At 33.5% G+C, this 20,615-nt stretch overlaps 1 protein-coding gene across 1 annotated transcript in view; it reads left to right on the top strand.

Annotated features, from left to right (window-relative positions):
* Positions 1–20,615, top strand: part of LOC106882502 (suppressor of lurcher protein 1) — a 1,283,613-nt gene that overhangs the window by 1,258,182 nt on the left and 4,816 nt on the right. Inside the window, exons 15-18 of the mRNA XM_089350836.1 lie at positions 10,316–10,354; positions 15,514–15,685; positions 16,750–16,970; positions 20,197–20,615. The exon at positions 20,197–20,615 is cut by the window's right edge and continues 4,816 nt beyond it. Coding sequence (XP_089206962.1) covers positions 10,316–10,354; positions 15,514–15,685; positions 16,750–16,970; positions 20,197–20,321 — 557 coding nt within the window. The 3' untranslated portion in view covers positions 20,322–20,615. The remainder of the gene's footprint in view (positions 1–10,315; positions 10,355–15,513; positions 15,686–16,749; positions 16,971–20,196) is intronic.

Below are 20,615 nucleotides of genomic sequence, written 5' to 3'. Positions count from 1 at the left end.
GTGAGTGTGCATGTGTGTGTGTATGTATATATATATATATATAGAGAGAGAGAGAGAGTGAGAGAGATAGATAGATGAATAGATAGATAGATAGATAAATAAAGAGAGAGAGAGAAAGATAAATTACTGTATGTAATGTATTGTGTGTATTCACACACACACACACACACACATATATATATATATATATATATATATATATATATATATATATATATATATATATATATGTAGATAGGTATTTGTATACACATATGCACATATTATGTCTATGTGTGTATATATGTATGTGTGTGTAGATATATGTCTATATATGTAAATGAGTATGTATAAATATATATATATATATATATATATATATATATATGTGTGTGTGTGCGTGTGTGTGTGTGCGTGTGTGTGTGTGTGTATATGTATATGGGTAGTATATATGTATTTGTTATTTGTGTATGTTTCTCTGTGCATGAGTACTTCTTCCTTCCTCTGTTGTTTGTAAGTTTATATTTTCATAAAATATGATTTGTAATCACTTTTGATATATCAAATTCTAAAGTAGATGTTTGATCTTCTTAACCACATATTTAATTTTTATTTTATATATACATATTTATATATATTTATTAATTCCATTTTTTTTATATCACATTAAGCAATATCTTGTGTTAGTATAAATACATTATGTAATGAAATATGAGTATTTCCTGTTTAGTGTTTGGGCAGCGTTTCATTATAGATTGGTATTTCCGGCAGTTGTTATTGCAACTTCTTTTCTTTTCTTTTTTTTGACTTCGTGGGTTACTGGAAATGACCTACCTGATAGAAAGCTAGACAAGTCTTTTGGTATTTCAACAGTCCAGAATTCAATTTTTGTCAGAAGTGAATATTCTCATACTGTAAAATTCCATTGAGTCAATAATATATAGTTACAGTAATATATTGGTTGGATTAGGGTTAGGGTTAATATACTCCTCTCCTGAAAATTATTTGGCTTAAGTACCTAGTGAAGACATAGACTTTCTGAATGGCATGCCAAATAAAAAAAATTACCATGACTCTTTTAGTAGTGTGTCCTGTCTGGTGATGAGCCATGCATGTCTCATGTGACTCACTTCTTGTAAAATGTTGCCTATGATTGACCTAGTGCAAGAAAATCATTATTGAATATAACAAATAAGAGTTAACAGTCGTATAAAGCTATTCATTTTTATGGCATATTAATTGATGCTTTACAAAAGTTGAGCTCATATCTTTCCAGGGTTGATTTAATAGTCAATCATTTAATCTTCTAATGTGAATGTGTGTCTATGTTTTAAAGATAAGTCAGAAGAGAAAGAGAAATGCCCATAACTTTTAACAGGGTCTTCATTACTGGAAGAGGAAAAGAAGAAAGAAACAATACAATTCATGTGTTACTGCAGTATGAAACTGGACAATTTGATATCTAGTTCTTCTCACTTAGATTGCATATCTGATTCAAATGCAACAGAACGAACTCTCTTAACCCTTTCGTTACCAACCCAACTGAGACTACCTCCGGCTCTGAGTACAAATGTCTTGTTTTCATAAGTTTTGAATTAAAATCTTCCACCTAATCTTAGTCACAATTTATGTTCCTAACACTAGCTGAAAGTTATTTTACTAAATTCTTTGATATATTTAAAGTAACTGAAAGAAACACACAGCATCTAAAAAAAAAATACAATAATGAAAGGGTTAAAGTCATCCAAGAGCAAGTGATGGCAGTGAGCCAGACAACAGCTTAAGCCTACCACCTAAGACAGTCCCCTTTACAGTTACTGTCTATCCAAATTTACTCTAAAGGCTTAGGGTTTAGTTACAGCTCTGGTAAAAGACACATACCCAAGGAACTGTAATAGTGAATGAGATTGAACTCACTCTGATTGCAAAGTGAGCCTCTTAATTATATAACTATATTGATAAATATATATCAGTAATATTGTGAGACTGATGTAATTGATTGTACTTCTGCCTTTGCGAGATGCATCATATTGTGAATATAATAGCAAAGATAGCCAAGATAAGAAAAATTGCAATATATGTCTGATTCAATGTCTAGTTCCTAATATAAAATACATTATGAATCAAAGTGATATATTGGATTCAACTACTGTGCTGGATTAACCATATGTTATAAAGTGCCCCTAAATTTTAAAAAAGGATTATGAATTAAAAACCTAGCTAGTTTGTCATCATATTTTAATGTTCATCTTCCATGCATGCTGGCATGGGTTGGACAGCTCAACAAGATCCAGTGGGTTCAAGGACTACATCATACTCCAATATCTGCCTTGGCATGGTTTCTACAGCTAGATGCTCATCCTTATATCAATCAATTTACAGAGTGTACTGGATGCTTTTTTCATGGCACCAACACTAGTGAGGTTGTTAAACAACTCAAGTGACTCAGATGTCCTTTCACTGAGTTGGGCTACAGTGGAGATGGAGTGGTTAGGTAATCGGAATGAATACAACAGGTCAAGTATTTATTATTTTACCTAAAGCTCAATATTAGTAAGTGATATTTTTGAAGCATTTAGAAGCTAATCTCCCTCCCAACAGCAACAATTTACATGTAATGAATTATGAGGTAATTTTGAATAGGTAGGCCTTTCCCTCATAGATTCTGAACTCTTTTAAAAACCAAACCCCAAAGCAAAGCTTAAATGCTACATTACATGAATTCACTAATGTGTAGGTTTGTTACTTGAGCAAAGAAAATACACAAGTTAAATAATCACTCCTGATACGCAACTCTTACATAATATGATATTGAACATGTCACTATTAATTTAAACTTATCTTTACTACAGCTTTACTTAATGCATTAGGTTAAATTAGAAACTGTTCACAGTAAACTGTTTCTTACATACTTAAAAATACCAATTTAATTTAGTGGGTATGGTTAGCATTAGGTGCTATAGTATATCAAGTAATAATCAGATTTATTCACCCAATCTTATTTATTAAAGAACAATTAAGCTCAATTATTTTTGATGAGTTTAGTGCATTGGAATAGAGAAGTTGAGTGACAAGTCTAGGTATTAGCCTGCCTATTTACCATTGGCATTTAATTTGATTATTGTAATTTGTTTAATTTAAAGTGTCTAGGATCTCATAAGTATTCTGGGTATTTGAGCAACCTTAAACTTCCACTTGTTCATAAAAGTTACTGGCACAATAGTCTTGTCAAACATTTAACATAGCCTTTGACAATGTAGGGCTTCTAGTAAATGCTATTTACCTACTAGTTTCTTCCAGTATTTTAAATGCAACAAATCTCATACAACATGAAATAAGATAATGCACAAGCAAACTGAGATGCAGATTCAAGTTTTGGTCAAAATTATTTCACTTATCTAATGTTAACTAATGTCCTGATGAAAGCTGTGAGAGTTGCAGTATCCTGCTTCTGTATCTCACAAAATGTAAGATTTTGTATTTAGACAAAAGGCACCAATATACTGCTACCAATTGAAGCAAATTAGAACATTACCTTGTGAAACCACATAATAATACATTCATTATTATTGTCATGAGTCTTGTCTAACAGCAGATGTATTTTGTATCTGAACAAAGCACAGAACTCTATTTACATTTTTATACACCATTGCTAAAATAAAAGAATAATCAAGAATCTCATATATTGTTATAACTCTAAGTGTAGCAGAATCCACAGTGTTGGATATAATAGTATCTTGTGCTATTTAGTTATGTCCCTTTAGATTTTAAGTTTAATTCTAAATTGGGTCAATTTTGCTTTCCATTTTTTGAGAATACATAAAATAAGTACTCACCAAATGTTGGTTTTAATTTCATTGAACATACTTCTGCTCAAATATCTGTGGCATTTGGCCTATCTTTGAAATCATTGTCATTTTTATCATTATAGCAAGCCTATGGAATAGCAGAAATCCTAACTGTTACTGGACAAGGTGTATTTAGGTAGTGCCATTAATGATCTGAGTTCACCTTTCACCTTTCTGGGGTTGATAAACTGTGTGCCAGTTTCAGTGTGTTGAAGTCACTTCAAAAGACACTATAGATCTATAAGTTATGAGGCCTTTTTGTCACAGTCATTGGCATTAAGGCCTACCTTAATGACAAAGACATCTCTTTTGTCTTGCTGCATTATATTATTATTATTATTATTATTGACAGAATTGTTGGAATTTTGGATAATATGTAGTGCTTTGTAGTATTTGTTCTGCCTTTTCACATTTTGAGTTCAAAACCTGCCAATGTAACTTTGTCGTAATTCAGTAAAATAAGTACCAGCAGAGTACTGGAATCAATAGTATTGACTAATCCCCTCCTCCACAAATTGCTATCCTTGTGCCAAAATCAGAAACTATTATTATTATTGTTATTATCATCATCATCATCATTATTATTGTTGTTGTTGTAAAGGTGGCAAGCTAGCAGATTTATTACCACTCTGAGCAAAATGCTTAGTGACATTTTGTCGGTCTTTATGTTCTGGGTTCAAATTCTGTTGAGGTCAACTTTGCCCTTCATTCTTTCAGGGTTGATAAAATAAATACCTGTTGAGCACTGGAGTCAATGTAATTAACTTAACCCCTCCCCAAAAATTGCTGGCCTAATTGTTAGAATGTTGGACAAATTATGCCCAGGGTAGTTTTGCTTTTCATTCTTTCAGGGTCACTGAGATAAAGAAGCAGCCAAGTATTGAGTTTGATGTAATCGACTTGCCCCTCCCCTCAATAATTTCTGGTGAAATGCCAAAATTAGAAAGAATAATTATTATTATTAAAGTGCAGTGGTTTTTCAGAATCAGTTGAATATTAAGCAAAATGTTGTGCTCATTTAGTTTATGCCCCTTTAAGTTTTGACTTAAAATCCTACTAAGGTCAGTCTGCCCTTCAGGTTCCTAGGATCTGTAAAATGAAGTAGAAGTCAAGTATTAGAGTCAATATAATTAATTGCTTCCTTCACTTAAACTTTGTTGCATTTTACCTATGCTAGAAATCAGTATTAATATAATTATTTGAGGCGGGATATGATTGCCAGTGTACTATATCTGAGAAATATAAAGAGATGAAAGGAAGAGGCAATATGACATTACGTTTTATTGGACAACTTCCACATGATATTTAATTAAATCATTGAAGGTTTACTTATGTTTAAGCATTGGCTACAAATAACTCTTGTTTGAAGAAGATGCATGAAATGTAACAACAAAAAATAAAAAAATAAAAGAGACATTAATCACTGGAAACTGAATGATATATAGCAATTTTATATCCATCTATCTCCGAATGTGACAGTATCTAAGGATATATTTCTCTTTTATTTTTCCTTTCTTGTTTATTTGTTTTGTATTATTTTTATGTCTTCAGGTTAGCGAATTTCCAATAAAAGAAGTTGAAGAGAGCAAAGCAATCAATGATTTTTGCCTTCGTGATTAGTTTGAACATTCCTTGGCAAGAACTAGAACAGTTCACACACACACACACACACACGCATGTGCATACATTACCACTGTGTCCATAACATAAGAACCAGATCTTCAATATCATCTATTTTTACAATGTTATCTATACCAAATGCTAAATTTAGATGATAGCTTAATCAGTTATGATTCTTTTATTTACTTTCTTTTATTATTTAGAATAATTCATTCCTGATCGATATCAACTGGAAGAAATCATTAGCAAAAGCATTTATGCATTGCCAAAGTTTATGATGTCCCAAGATTGCTATAAGTTACTTAAATTCAATAACAGGGAAATAAGACCCTGTTTTCAGAGAAAGAAAAGTAAAAATATAAAATTTATTAATATGCTGATTCCAGTTCAATTTAGAATACTTTTTTTTTTCTTTTAGTCTATATTTCCATGGAATCTTTAAACGCTAAGTATAATTGTCTTTTACGCACATGGCTGATTAGAATTTAATTAAATATAGAAATACTAGTGCAAAGATTACACAAGACAGTTGTTATTGTCAATATTTGTGTCTAGTTTTGTTTAACTTTGTTGAATCAAAACTTATAAGCAAGAAAAGGTTTTGAAATGAAATTCAGATAGCAACATATCTGAATTTTGTCATAGGTTTCCTTCATAAAGGTTTGTTTGCATTAACACAAAAAAAGGGAAAAAAATCACTCAAATAACATCGGTAGCAGGCACCAGGTACAGTTATTCCAAAACCAGGATATCCATATGTAAATGAATGTAACTATATGTGTGTATCGATATACCAGCTATAGAGACCAGAACCTGGGTAGTTTTGACACTTTAATTACGTCACAACTTCTCAGCTTCTGGTCTCTATGGCTGATGAGTGGTGTTCAGTGTTTAATTTCTCCTTTTATGCTTATAGTTTCCATGTTCCACTTTGGTTTTCACTGCTCTGTGGCAGATTCATTCAGCTCATGACAAAAAGAAGAAACAGCATTAGAATATTGATGTTATTTTTCGTCATGATTTATATAATTGTTATCACTTTTGTATATGTAATAATATATCACTCAGTAATTTGTCACCACTTCTAGATTAAGAAGAATTGTTTTAGGCTTACCCCTTGTCACATTGTATAGTCTTAAGAGTATTTAAAGTACCACTTCTATGAGAACGTTGTGGAAACAAGATAGAATAATAAAAAACAACTTATATATATATATACGTGTATGTGTATATCTCTTTTACTCTTTTACTTGTTTCAGTCATTTGACTGCAGCCATGCTGGAGCACCGCATTTAGTCGAGCAAATCGACCCCGGGGCCTATTCTTTGTAAGCCTAGTACTTATTCTATCGGTCTCTTATGCCGAACTGCTAGGTGATGGGGACACAAACACACCAGCATCGGTTGTCGAGCAATGCTAGGGGGACAAACACAAACACACACATACACACACACATATATATATATATATAGATATATACGACGGGCTTCTTTCAGTTTCCGTCTACCAAATCCACATGCCCAAGGTGCCATGCAGTGGGACTGAACCCGGGACCATGTGGTCGGTAAGCAAGCTACTTACCACACAGCCACTCCTGCGCCTATACATATATATATATATATATATATATATATATATATATAGGTGCAGGTGTGGCAGTGAGATAAGAAGCTAGCTTCCCAACCACGATTCTGGGTTCAGTCCCACCGTGTGGCTCCTTAGGCAAGTACCTTCTACTATAGCCTCGGACTGACTAAAGCCTTGTGAGTGGATTTGGTAGATGAAAACTGAAAGAAGCCTGCTGTATATATATATATATATATATATATATATATATATATATATATATATATATATATATATATAATATGTGTGTGTGTGTTTTTGTGTCTGTATTTGACACCTATCACTGCTTGACAACTTGTGTAGGTGTGTTTACATTCATATAACTTAGTGGTTCAGCAAAACAAACTGATATAATTAGTGCTAGGCTTAAAAAATAGGTCCTGGTGTCAATTTGTTTGACTAAAACACTTCAAGGCTGTGCTCCAGCAGGCCATAATCAAATGACAGAAACAAATAAAAGAATATATAGATAGATAAATGCTTGCATGCGCACAGACATGCAACACATATGTTTGCATGAATGTCTATGCGCAATAGTCATTTTCCATTCACCCTACTAACTAGGGAAATATGAAATATATTTTTCTGTGGACATGATTTCATACAGATAATAGTTTAATGATGGGCGTTCTGGTTGGCTTTTTCTTAACTCATTTTGTATTTATCTTTGTTGGTTATGCACACACATATGCACTCCCCAACACACACATATACACTCCCCAACACACACACAGTTATGCGTTATTAGTGTCTTTCTCAGTCTCTCATGGGTGCTGTTTAGACTAAGGAATAAAAAAACATCTATGAAGCATTATATTAATGCATTACTTTTGTAGTTATGGAATGATCAAAAGAGAGAGAGAGAGAGAGAGAGTGACATAGAGTGTGTGTGTGTGTGTGTGTGAGAGAGAGAGACAGACAGACAGAAGAGCTAATATACATGCAAGATATTGCAATTTGGCATGCATGCATTTACATACAAATGTTCTTTCAGTGATAAGTAGACAGATAAATAATAAAAACAGATGGGAGAGGAGAAAAAGAGATAGATATATAGAGAGAGAAAGATGTGGGTGTATGGTAAAAAGCTTGCTTCCCAACCACATGGTTCCTGGTTCAGTCTCACTGTGTGGCACTTTGTTTTCTGCTATATCCTTGAGTTGACCAAAGCCTTGTGAGTAGATTTGGTAGATGGTAACTGAAATAAGGCTGTTGTATGTGTATGTATATATATACATATATATATATATATATACACGATTTGGTCAACGGAAACTGAAAGAAGCTTGTTGTATCTATATGTATTTGCCTTTCTGTCTGTGTTTGTCCCCTCAACATTACTTGACAACCAGTGTTGGTGTGTTTATGTTTCCGTAACTTAGCAGTTCATCAAAAGATACTGGTAGAATAAGTACTAGACTTCAAAGAAATAAGCCCTGGGGTCAATTTGCACCTTTCAAGATGGTGCCCCAGCATGGCTGCAGTCAAATGACTGAAACAAATAAAAGATTAAAGATAAAACATACAAATCACACACACATTTACTGACAAAGATAAAGAATACGAGAAAGAGGCACACATATGTATTCTAAATATTGCAGTTTTATATTTACACGCTTGCATACAACCAGCACACTCGTACATAAACATTTGTACACACACACACACATGTGTGTGTGCATCTACTGTTTTTTTTTTTTTTTTGCTGAAAACAACATTGCTTAATATTAATAGATATAATACCTCACTCTGTGGGGTGAATGGTGTTAGGAAGGGCATCCGACCATGAAACCCATGCCTGGTGCAGTCTTCTGCCTAGCCAGTTCCTGCTAAACAATCCAACCCATGCCAGCATGGAAGACAGATGTTAAATGATGATGATTATTTACCTATTGGTGTTCAAAAGATAATTAACTGATTTCTTGCACTCCATTTTTAATGGAAATGTTTTTAATTCATTATAGATATTTAATTATTTTTCTTTTTACACGTTTTAAAAATTCACTTTTCTCTTTCAACTTTTATTTTTTTTTTTTTTGTTTTGTTTTCATTTAAACATTGCAATATAATTGATAATTGTATTGTTCATTTGTGCATGTGCATATTTATACATGTAAAGAATCATTTGGTTGTCAGATAAGTGCAGGTATGGCTGTGTGGGGAGAAGTTTGCTTCCCAACCACATGGTTCCATGTTGACCAAAGCCTTGTGTGGCCCAAAAGTAGTTTTACAGTTATCATGTAGGCACTTTAAATTTCGTTTTTAAATTTCTATCTTACAAACTGAAAAGGGAGCTTGACAAAATTAACTAAATTAGCATAGTGTAATGGTTTCATACTTTTTTATAATTAAGATCTAAACTGTTAATATATGAATGCAAAAGGGATAGTTGAATAACTGTAAACCTACTTCTGGGCCATCCAAATTTTTGTATAATTTCTGTCTTAAGATTTAATCTTTGTTTTGGATTGAGAGGTAGGGATCAATAACATTTTTGCTATTATTTTCAGTGTTTACTGAAGCAAACTAGTCAAGATATTTTAAAGGGAAGATTTATAAATATGTAATGGGGTGATATATTAAATAATACGTGCAGGATATCCTTAACTCTAATTTTCTTCTTGGCAGGAAAACATAAAGGAAGACTTTGTAGCATTTGCTAGCAGCACTTAAAAAAGAGAGGGGAGATAATTTCAAGAACTTAATTACGCAAAATTCCTTTATGAGCATAAGCACAGTCATGGTTTTTATGATTAAGAAGTTTACTTCATAACCATATTGTTTGGGTTTATTTCCACTGTGTAGCAATGTTTTTTACTATAGTGTTGGGCTGACTAAAGTCTTGGAAGAAGCCTGTTGTACATGTGTGTGTGTCTGTGTGTGTGTGTATGTAAACATATATGGCCTTGCAGAAATATTAACCTGCTTGGAAACAGGTAAGTGTTGGTGACAGGAAGAGCATTCAGCCATAAAAAATCTGCCTCAATGAATTCTATCCAACTCATGCAAGCATGGAAAGTAGATGTTATGTTGATGATAAGAAGGAAAATAAAGCAAAAAGGAAAAAATCTGCAGGCAACAGAATGGATTCTGCTAGAGGCACTCAAGGGTTAGGTAGTTGTGTGAACCTGATGTCAGCTCAGAATAGTTTTACTTTGAACTCATTATAGTATAATTTATTGCATTTCTTTGTATGGAAGGGAATATTTTTTTTATCCTGTTTTTTTCTCTCTCTTTTACAGATTTTGGCATTAGCACGGGTGAACCTGATTCTAGATATTGTAAGTATTCAACAGTTATTATTGTGAAAAACATTTTCTATCTCACTAAAAGTAACATATGAGAATAGCATTAAAAAGAGCCTGTGAAAGGAATGTTTACATTTAATCACTGAATCTCATATATATATATATATATATATATATATATATATGTGTGTGTGTGTGTGTGTGTGTGTGTGTGTGTGTGTGTGTGTATATAAACTTTATGTGTACTTTGCTGAGTGGATGAAGGGTTGAACCACAAGCTCTAAAAGCTCATATATTGCAGATGCCTCATTATATATCTGCATTGGTCATTGAAAGTGAATTGGTTCATATAATTGTAACAGATATAAATAAGTCTTTAGCAAATGCTATCTGCAATAGATTCACATCCTGTTAATCTTTCATCTGTTCAACGTTATAGGATCCAATGCTAGGCTCTGGACATTGTTAACCATTATAAATATAAGGTACAGGCATGGCTGTGTCAAGAAGCTCACTGTGCTTTCAGTACCTCTTTGAGCAAGTGTCTGAGCCAATCAAAGCCTTGTGAGCAGATTTGATAGATGGAGTCTGTAAAAGAAGCATTGTGCGTGTGTTTATTTACATCTCACGTGCTCTGTGCTGTAAAAGCCATTAGGAAAAGAGCACTCTTTCTTGAGAAACAGATATGGGATAGTGATAGGAAGGGCATCCAACTCTAAAAAAATAACACTCAACACATTCATCTAACCTGTGCAGCATGGTAAAATAGACAAAAATTTATGAAACACACATATACACACCCAACCAAAAACTCCTGCCCTACTTTGGTTTTCATATAGCATTACACTAAGCTGAGAGTTATTCTATGCCGTTTGACATACTTGTAAACATGCAAAAATCACTTATCCCAACTTAGCTAGGCAACTTCATAAGCTATCTGCAGAAATTAATGAAAACTAAAAAAGCAAACAAACAAAAAAATCCTCCTTAATAGCATAAAGTATGTCACAGCAAGCTGATACAAGTCAATGCATTTCCAAGACTGTTCTAATTTTTTATGGCTTTACACATAAGTGCTGTCATTTTAATCTATCAGCCAAGCTTTTTGTATTTTTAGTAGAACACTATTTGGCAGATACTGAGATTTTATTTTTTTCAGATTTTCAAAGCTAGTTACAAGGCAAATTATGTTTTGGCAGATTATTTAGCATTAATGTATTTTGTTGTCAATGTAGCTATTTGTAGGTCACTACTTACCATCAGACATAACTGTTATTAGTCTTTAAAAGATGCTTTAGTTGATTTCTTTAATTAGTTCTGTTTGCATTTTATACACACACACACACACACACACACACACACCCACACCCACACCCACACACACACACACACACACACACACATATATATGTATGTATGTATGTATGTATGTATGTATATTAATAGCTTTTAAGAATTCATGCCTCTCCATTATATCATTATATTATACATACACACACACATATATACAGGGTGTAATGGGTAAATTGTCGCCATTTTATAGCTTTAATTTCATGCAGGTGCATCATTTGTTTTTGATTTTGTTGATTACACAATATAGTAGGGTTAGCTGGGCACCATCTGTGAGAAAAACAGCACAATGATGCAATTCACTCTGCCAGAAATTTGGAAATGATATGCTGTACTGCTTGGCAATACAAACATTTCAGAGTGTTTGGGTGTCTATCTGAGGACAGTGCAGAGAATTCAAAAAGAGTTGGATTAGTCTAATGGTGATTTCAAAGGTATGGCAGCTTGGAAAACTCACTCTGATTGTTCTGATCAGAAAAGAACTCCTGAATTTGTTGATGATATCAAGGCCATGATTCCTCCAAGTTAGTCAAGTCCATTGCCAGAGACATGGGAGTGTCTGAGTTTCTTATCAGGCAGGTAATGCATGAAGACATTTGGTATTCCTCATACAACAGGAGAAAGGGCCAATTTTTATCCCAAGCCATCATGGACAAGAGGGAAGACCACACTACAAAGCCTTTGAACAAACTCAAGCATTCCATCCAACCAGACATGTTTTGGTTTTTCTCAGATGAGAAAAGCTTCTGGTGGGATCAGATGGTGAACTCATACAACTGTTGGCTTGCCATGTCCCCAAAACATGTACCAAGAGTGATAAAAATCAACATCCAGTCAACATCATGGTGTTTGGAGTGATGGTGATGTTATGCATCCATTCATCTTCCCAGACTCAACATGGAGGCCTGGAGGAGGTAGTGCTGTCCTGGATCAAGAGGGTGGCTGTTGGAAGATCCTATGTCTGGCAACAGACTCTGCACCATGCCACACAAGCAGGAGAACCCGGTCATGACTCTCAGAAATTTCTGTGACCGCATCACCTCTAACATCTGACCACCTAGCTCCCCAGACTGCAACTCCCTTGATTATCATGTGTGGGGTGCAGTTGAGTGAGAGAGCCACAAAACTCCTTGTAAGACCAAACATGAACTGATGGCAAGGATTATGGCTGCATTCACTGACTTAAACAAGGAAACCATCCAGAAGAGTTGCAGGAAATTCAGAAGTCGTCTAAAGGCTGTGATTGAAGCCAATGGCTATTTTATTGAATACATTTACTCTTTAGTATTTCAAGGTATTTTTATGTAATTTTGGTAAATATATCTGCTAAAATGAGATGTCAGTGTTATTTTCATTTTTGCTTAATGTAGAAGACAATTTATTCACTGCACCCTGTATATACATATATATGAGTGCATATTTTTATCAACATGCACTCATATGTTTATACACATATGTGTAGTACACAATGCAAATCATAATGGTATACATGAACTAAAATACTACCATTGTACCAGTTTTGAATAAACAACTGCACTACACACACACACACACACACAAGCACACAAGCACACACACAAACACACACACACAAACACACACACACACACAAACACACACACACACACACAAACACACACACACACACACACACAAATAAATACATACATACATCCATGTATGTATGGACTTATATCGCTGTGTCTCACTGTGATATTAGCCAGGACACAGTTTAGAATGAGGATTGAACCACTGGGATTTTGTTGTTATTTATCAGCTCATTAGGAATCATTTTTTTACTCCCTAGAAGTTGAGATAACGAAGTGTATTTATTAAAATATAAAGATCGTGACCTTAAGGTGATGGGTTCAATTCATAGACCAAAAAAGACATTGTGCTCTTAAGTAAATGATTCATGTACATGAAACTTCATGTCCTGTGAGTTGGTATAGGTCAACAGAAACTAAATTGAGGTACATATGAGTGTGTGCAAAGGTATGTGTGAAAGTATACAATCCACATTTTTGAATGAAGCCATTTGAGCAAAACAATGACATTATGTTGACCTTCTTGTTGATGAATTCCCCTTTCAAAGACAGGTGAAATAAAAAAAAATCCCTTACATGGAAAGCTTGTAAGTGTTAGCAACAGTATAGGTAAAATAATATCTCAATAATAAGTCTTTGTCCAGTTCAAGCTAGTGAGGGAAAAGTAAATTAGCATTTGGTGCTTTCCATTTTGTGGAGTCAAGTTTGTCTCACTAGAGTCAAGTTTGTAATTCACAGCTGTGGTCTATTTTCGTGGTGTTGATGAAGGGAAACTGAATAAGTTATTTTCCATCATAAGTTCCTTCTTATTTGATATTTCTTCTTTTTGTTTTTTATTATATTTGTTATTTGGAAGCTATGATATAAGGAGAGTTGGGATTCACTATGACTTCATTCTCACCAGATCTCAACCATCTGTGAGTGTAAATTGCAGATGTCAGAAACTCTATAAACCATGATATCTGAAGAAACATGAATTTAAATGTCTGAGATGAGTTGTTAATAAGATTATATGTAATTAGTTGAACTGTTAATCTCGTCTAGAAAGATGAAAGATTTTTTTCTTTAAATGCTTACATCTGCTCTGTTTTAGTTGCTTTTATCTGACTCATCAGGTACCTTATTACTGAATGTGTCTATAGTACAAGACTAGATTCAAAATAGGAATCTTATACAAACAATTCCATGCAGTATTAAGGCAGCACCTGATACTAATAATTGGAAACTGAAATTTAGTTTAGATATTAATTTATATTAAATCATTACAAATGAATATAATAATCTGAAAAATTATAATGTTATGAATATCTATTGAAGGAAAAGTACCCAATGTAGACACAGGTGTAGCTGTGTGGTGAGCAGTTTGCTTCCCAACCACTTGGTTCTGGGGTCAGTCCTACTGTGTGGCACCTTGAACAACTGTTTTCTACTGTAACCTTGGGCTAACCAACACCTTGTAAGTGGATATGGCAGATGGAATCTGAAAGAAGCCTAATAAATATTTTTTCGCTTACATGTTGGTGTACTTACATCCCTGTAACTCAACAGTTTGGTAAAAGAGACTGATAGAATAAGTAGCAGGCTTTAAAAAAGTCCTGAGGTGGATCATGCAGAGTCCCAGCATGGCCACAGTCTAATGACTGAAGCAAGTAAAAGATAACGGAACGTTGATCATTGTGTAAAATATCATATAGAATGTCCAACCCTTGGTAGTATAGAAAACAGATGTTAAATGATGATGATTATTATTGTGCAATGCAAACAGTTCTTTGGGACTAGAAAAAGCTGCAATCATTTTAACTCTGAGGAGAGAGAGAGAGAGTAAGGGAGAGAGTTTCTAAAACATAATCCTGTTACACCAAACATATTCAGTTCAAACTTATAAAGCACATTCTTCCATTAGTTCTGAGCCATTACAAGAAGAAATAAGTATTACTTACAATTCAGTGTCTTCTAACCACTCAACTATAAAGTGTATGCTTCTCCTGAAAATTCTGATACCAGTTTTAAAACTTTTGCAGCTTATCCCACTTGTGTAGTGTTTATTCTAGATTATAAAGCATCTAGGCTATATTTATATTTGAACCAAAGTCAATAGTTCTTCCCCAATTTTATCATCTTTTATTTAATGTACATTTTAAGTTTATCACTTAGATTTGTTTTATTCTTTTATCTATTTTCTTAAAAGATATCTGAAACAAATATAAAATAAGTCTACTCCAAGTATATATATATATATATATACATATATATCAAAAGAATTTTATAATAACCTCTATTTCTTGCTCTTTTCAGTATGTGGGTTCAACTATAAGAGTATTTTAGCATCTTCTGGGTTTTTCACTTCACCAAATTATCCAGGAAAATACCCAAGAATAACGGAATGTCACTATCTGTTTTATGGTCAGAAAGGTGAAAAAGTAATAATTGACTTCACAAAATTTGAAGTTGATGGTGTTAAACCAAAGTAAGTAAAAATGCTCTCATTTCTTATTTTAGTAGCTGTTAAGATAAAATGGTTTCTTGAATTTACATTCTTACAACATCAAATATTGAACGGAAAATGTCTAGAAAACATTACATCCACAATCATCCATGTAATGTTACTGTAAGTGGACTATTAATCTGTAGGATTTGTGGCAAGAGTTCTTAAATTTTATTCAATTAAAATTTCTAATTTCTCCCCACAAAATGTACTAAATATGTGGAAATTAAGAAATTTCCTTTTGTGATATTCACATATTGATTTATTTTAAGTAGAAACAAATCCAATATTTTTGGTGGCTTGGGTGGGATAATTAATTGAATTATTGATATTTATTTTATCAATCGTTGATGGATGGAGGTACATTTGATCTCTGCAGCATTTGAAAGCCAACTTGACAGAGCTACAACTAAATACTGTAACATTCGGTTTTATGATAGCCTGGTTTTGCCATTTTAATTAAGAGCAGCTAAGATGTTTTACAACTGGAATGTGAGAAAGTCTTTAATCTCACTATTTGGCAACTAGAAATGGGTTATCATTTAATTATCTTATAATTCAACAAACTACTTCAAAGCTGTGGGAAATTTTAACTATAATAGTCACTCTACTGAATATTATATGGAGAATGTCCATTGTTGTGTCCAGGAGAAAAATAATTATCTCCTACCATCCAATTTGAATATATTAGAATATTATATAATAGAATTATTTTAATTCTATTCCATGATATTCTACTCTATTCAAATTTGAAACTGTTGCATATAAAACATAAAATATACAAACATGGATAAAATGACAAGAGCATATGTAAAAGAAGGGCTCTTTGTATAAAGGAACATTGTATAAAATGCATTAAACAAATGTGAACTTGTTATAAAGTAAGGGTTTAATTTTTATCATTTTAAGACTACAAATAGTAAAGTAGAAGCAGAACAAGGACATTTACAAAATTATTTTTATTTTTGCAGTACCAGTATATTTACAGAAACTTAATTTTTCAGTTTCATAATATTAATTCATTTCCTTTCCTTTCTTCCTTTCAGCTGTGACGAAGAACATAAAAGTGATTATGTTTCTTTCTCTAACTTCTTCACCACACAAGATAGAAAAATGGATCGGTTCTGTGGTTTGAGAACGGGGAAGAATAATACGGTCAAGTCCGATGGCGAATTTTTCAAAGTCACATTCAAATCTAATGGCATCTATGATGCCCTTGGTTTCATGGCAAAATATAGATTTGTACAAACAAACAATAAACAGTTACGTAAGTGTCCAAAAATGTTATTTATATACTGTTTTCCACTAAAATTAAATGTCATTGTTTAATGCTATTTGTATTACATTGTCACTAAAGGCCAATATAATGCCCTTGAACTTTGTTCCTTCATCTTTCATTGATCATTTTGAATTCCTTCATGTAAAGCCAACTTATAGCTTAAAATATTTGTGAAATAATGTATATAATTTCACAAAAATCTATCCTATAAATATATACTTTAAAGCGTATTGTAACAGTAATCTTTACCATTTATCTAAAGATTGAAAAAGATAAACCAGTTTTGCTGCTCCCTTTCAAAATTAATTGTTTTAGCAAACAAGTATTAATATCCAGTTTCACATTTAAAAACCATATCAAAATTGAATACATCACTTTGATTTAGAGATTTTTTGCCCTTGAACATTATTTTGAATACAATAAATGTGAAAATATCCCACAGTAAGATCAATTTTTATCCATTTAACATTTCAAATAGTAAAAAGAGTGTAATACAAGACATTAATTCATTGGAACTTGGAAATGTCTAAATGTCTGAGATAAGATGTTAAATTTATATATCAGACTTAAGCTCATCTTTGAAGATGAAAAATGTTTTGATAAGTTTATCTCTGATTGCCATTTAGAAATAAAGGTTCCAAGTTTGAATCCAGTCTTGTGCTATGCATACATCCAGTATCACTTGATGATGATCAGATATCAAATCAGTCTGATTTAATGAAAATATTTAAACATTTTTGTTTTGTGTGTGTGTGTGTGTGTGTGTGTGTGTGTGTGTGTCTAAAGCCAAAGTAAATAGTTGAAAACTTCCCATATAAATTACTTTTAAATAATACTTATATCTAATTAGAATAAAGTATGTCATGATTTGGATCAGGTTTGCTCTACATTCTTGAAGTAAATGGATAGCCAGCACATAACATAGGGAGCAAAATGGGTAAAATAAAAAATAAAAAAATAATAACAATGAAAATAATAAAGCTAATGGTTAAGCAATTTTGAATTTCCAAGTAAAATACCTTATTAGATGTAATTTTCATGATAAGATAAACATCTGTAAAACATTAGTACATTCTACCTTTGGGGATTTATATAAGTGACATACATTTTCACTGGATGTTAATCAAATCACTAAGTAGCTGCACCATCTTTCACAAAGCATTATCCACATGATTCCTTTTAGGGTCCAGAGGAGCTTTACAGCAAATAAGAGTGATTTTTTTTTTAGGCAGCCAAATTATTGTTCTATAGAATATGCTGCTTAATTAAGATGTTATATGGTATAAATACATTGCTTAATCTTTTATATTTCATAAAATCAAGTATTATTTCTAGAAGTTGGTACAAATGCATATTGGGAATATATAATTCTACTATATATTGGTAACTACATACTTGTGGTACTTAGATACGTTACTGTTCTCTCTCCACGTTGTCTTCTAATCGTTAACATTTCATGCCTCTGATCCTCACATCGCAGATGTGCCAATTTCTCCCTTCCTAATTCACCCTTAACTAAATATACCTGTCACATAGCTGCTTTTCTAGCCATTTGATAATGCTCCTTACTACCACTTAACTTCCTGGCTTTCCAAATTTCTCTATTGGCTGTTTCTGTACTATGACCTGTATTATTCAGTGATGTTATTTTTGGCTTGGTTGGGACTCTGCTCCAGCCACATGTTTCTCTGCTCCAGCCACATGTTTCTCTGCTCCAGCCACATGTTTCTCTCAGTATGTAGTTATTGCTGTTAATGCATCATTTGGAGTTTCTGCAAATCTGTTCCCAATTAAAGCATCTTTTAGTTTACATATCTTACTCCTTTTTGCCTTGCATTTCTATGCCTGCCTAGCCACTTATATGTGTTGTGTATTGCATTCTTTGTCAGAAAAGGTTTTGGTATTTACAGTAGCTCTTCTGTTCCACTTTCTAGTGAGAATGTAATCCGACTTGTGTGTTCACCAGATTGGTAGGTGATGAGGCAGTTGGCTGGTTTCCTAAAATGTGTGTAGCAAATTGTTAGATTGATTGCATTGCACAACTCCACAAACCTTACATCCTCTTCATATTTTGAACCACATCCACAGCTTTTATGCTACATAGGCTATTGATAAATATATTGGCCAATAATGTCTGTTGAAATCACTGTCAATCTTGCCTGTGGTGCATATGCAGAGATAACCATCATGGTTAAGTTACCTATAATTAGCCCCGTCTGAATTATCCTTTCAAATATCCTGACTGTCTGAATCACTTTTTCAACTAACAATATGCCTACTCCACCCCTGCTGTCACTATTACTCAACCCAGAAAAATTTGTATTGCTGTCTCTTGCCTGTGAGGAATTTGGTTAAGGATCCTTTCTACCTTACTTCTTGTACGCTATCATTTATCTCCACTCCAGCATTTTCATAAATGAAATGCAATTACTTCGTGATAAGGTTAATATTTTGTCCACACAGCTTTAGTTTGAAGCAAGACATGTTTACACATTCAGGTGTCTGTTTCTATAATGCTTGCTTGCTTCATGCTCTTGCTTGATCATGCATAGAACCTGCCAGGTCCATCAGTGCTCTTCATTGCTGAAAATCACATCCCAGCCCCTCAGCATCTTTCAAGGTGACATTGTGCCTCTGGAGATCTTCTCCAATATACATTCAGACATGTGCAGGGCCTGCCATGAGGCCTCTTCCAACCTGCACTGACGTGTTGGATGAGAGTAAATCCCTGGTAGGATGATCTCGTGGGAGACAGAGGACATATCCATACCAGTGCATGTGACAGATAGCTATGAGATGGGAGGCTGCGGGCTGATGCATGCATGCAGTTCTTTGTTGGAAACGTGATGGTACCACCTGATGCTCTCACTGGTTCTCAGGGTTTTGCTATCAAAGCTGTCAATCCTCTTTGCTAATATCTTTGAGAGGGGCCACATTTCTGCTCCATACAGGAGAATAGAGAAGGCCAATGCACTGTAGATGTGGAGTATTATCTTCCAGGAAATAGAGCAGTGGTACCAAAGGGGATTCAATAAGGAGTACATGAGCCCTGGCAGCCAGATCACATTTGCAGTGATCTCTGGGGGTCAGGTTTCCATAAGCATTATCATATTCATATACTTACAAATGTGTGTATATATATATATGTGTTTCTGTTCTATTTTTAACACTATTAACCGAGTTTCCTTTTTTCCATCTCTACCTTTTTTTCCAGCAGATGTACCTAAAACAAGTAAAGCTCCAAGAACATACACTATTGGTGGTGATAGCTGTTCTTTATATGAACACAGCCAACAATGGACGAGTATCTTATGTCTACTTGTATTTTTTCTGTTGTGACCGTTTTAATGCCACCTGCTTTGGATGTCAAAGAAAAAAATATATACAAATATTGAACTAATCAGCTGCATGCTTCACAGAGTTCTGATCCATATTACCTACCCACAACCATCAGAATAATATGTAGGCCTCAAAGAGGCTTACATGCTCTATAATCTCCTACCCAACAACTATCATCAGAAATAAGATAGGTTTTTAGGGGTTTTCCTCTATGATCTTATATATTATCCAAATCCATAGAAATGAAATACTAATTTACAGAAGAAAGGAAAAATTTATATACACATACACGTA

This window comes from Octopus bimaculoides, chromosome 4 (genome assembly GCF_046866305.1).
Source record: "Octopus bimaculoides isolate indiv1 chromosome 4, ASM4686630v1, whole genome shotgun sequence".
NCBI classification, from domain to species: Eukaryota; Metazoa; Mollusca; class Cephalopoda; order Octopoda; family Octopodidae; genus Octopus; species Octopus bimaculoides.
The sequence above is the reverse complement of the archived record's forward strand: the minus strand, read 5'-3'. Positions and strand labels throughout refer to the sequence as shown.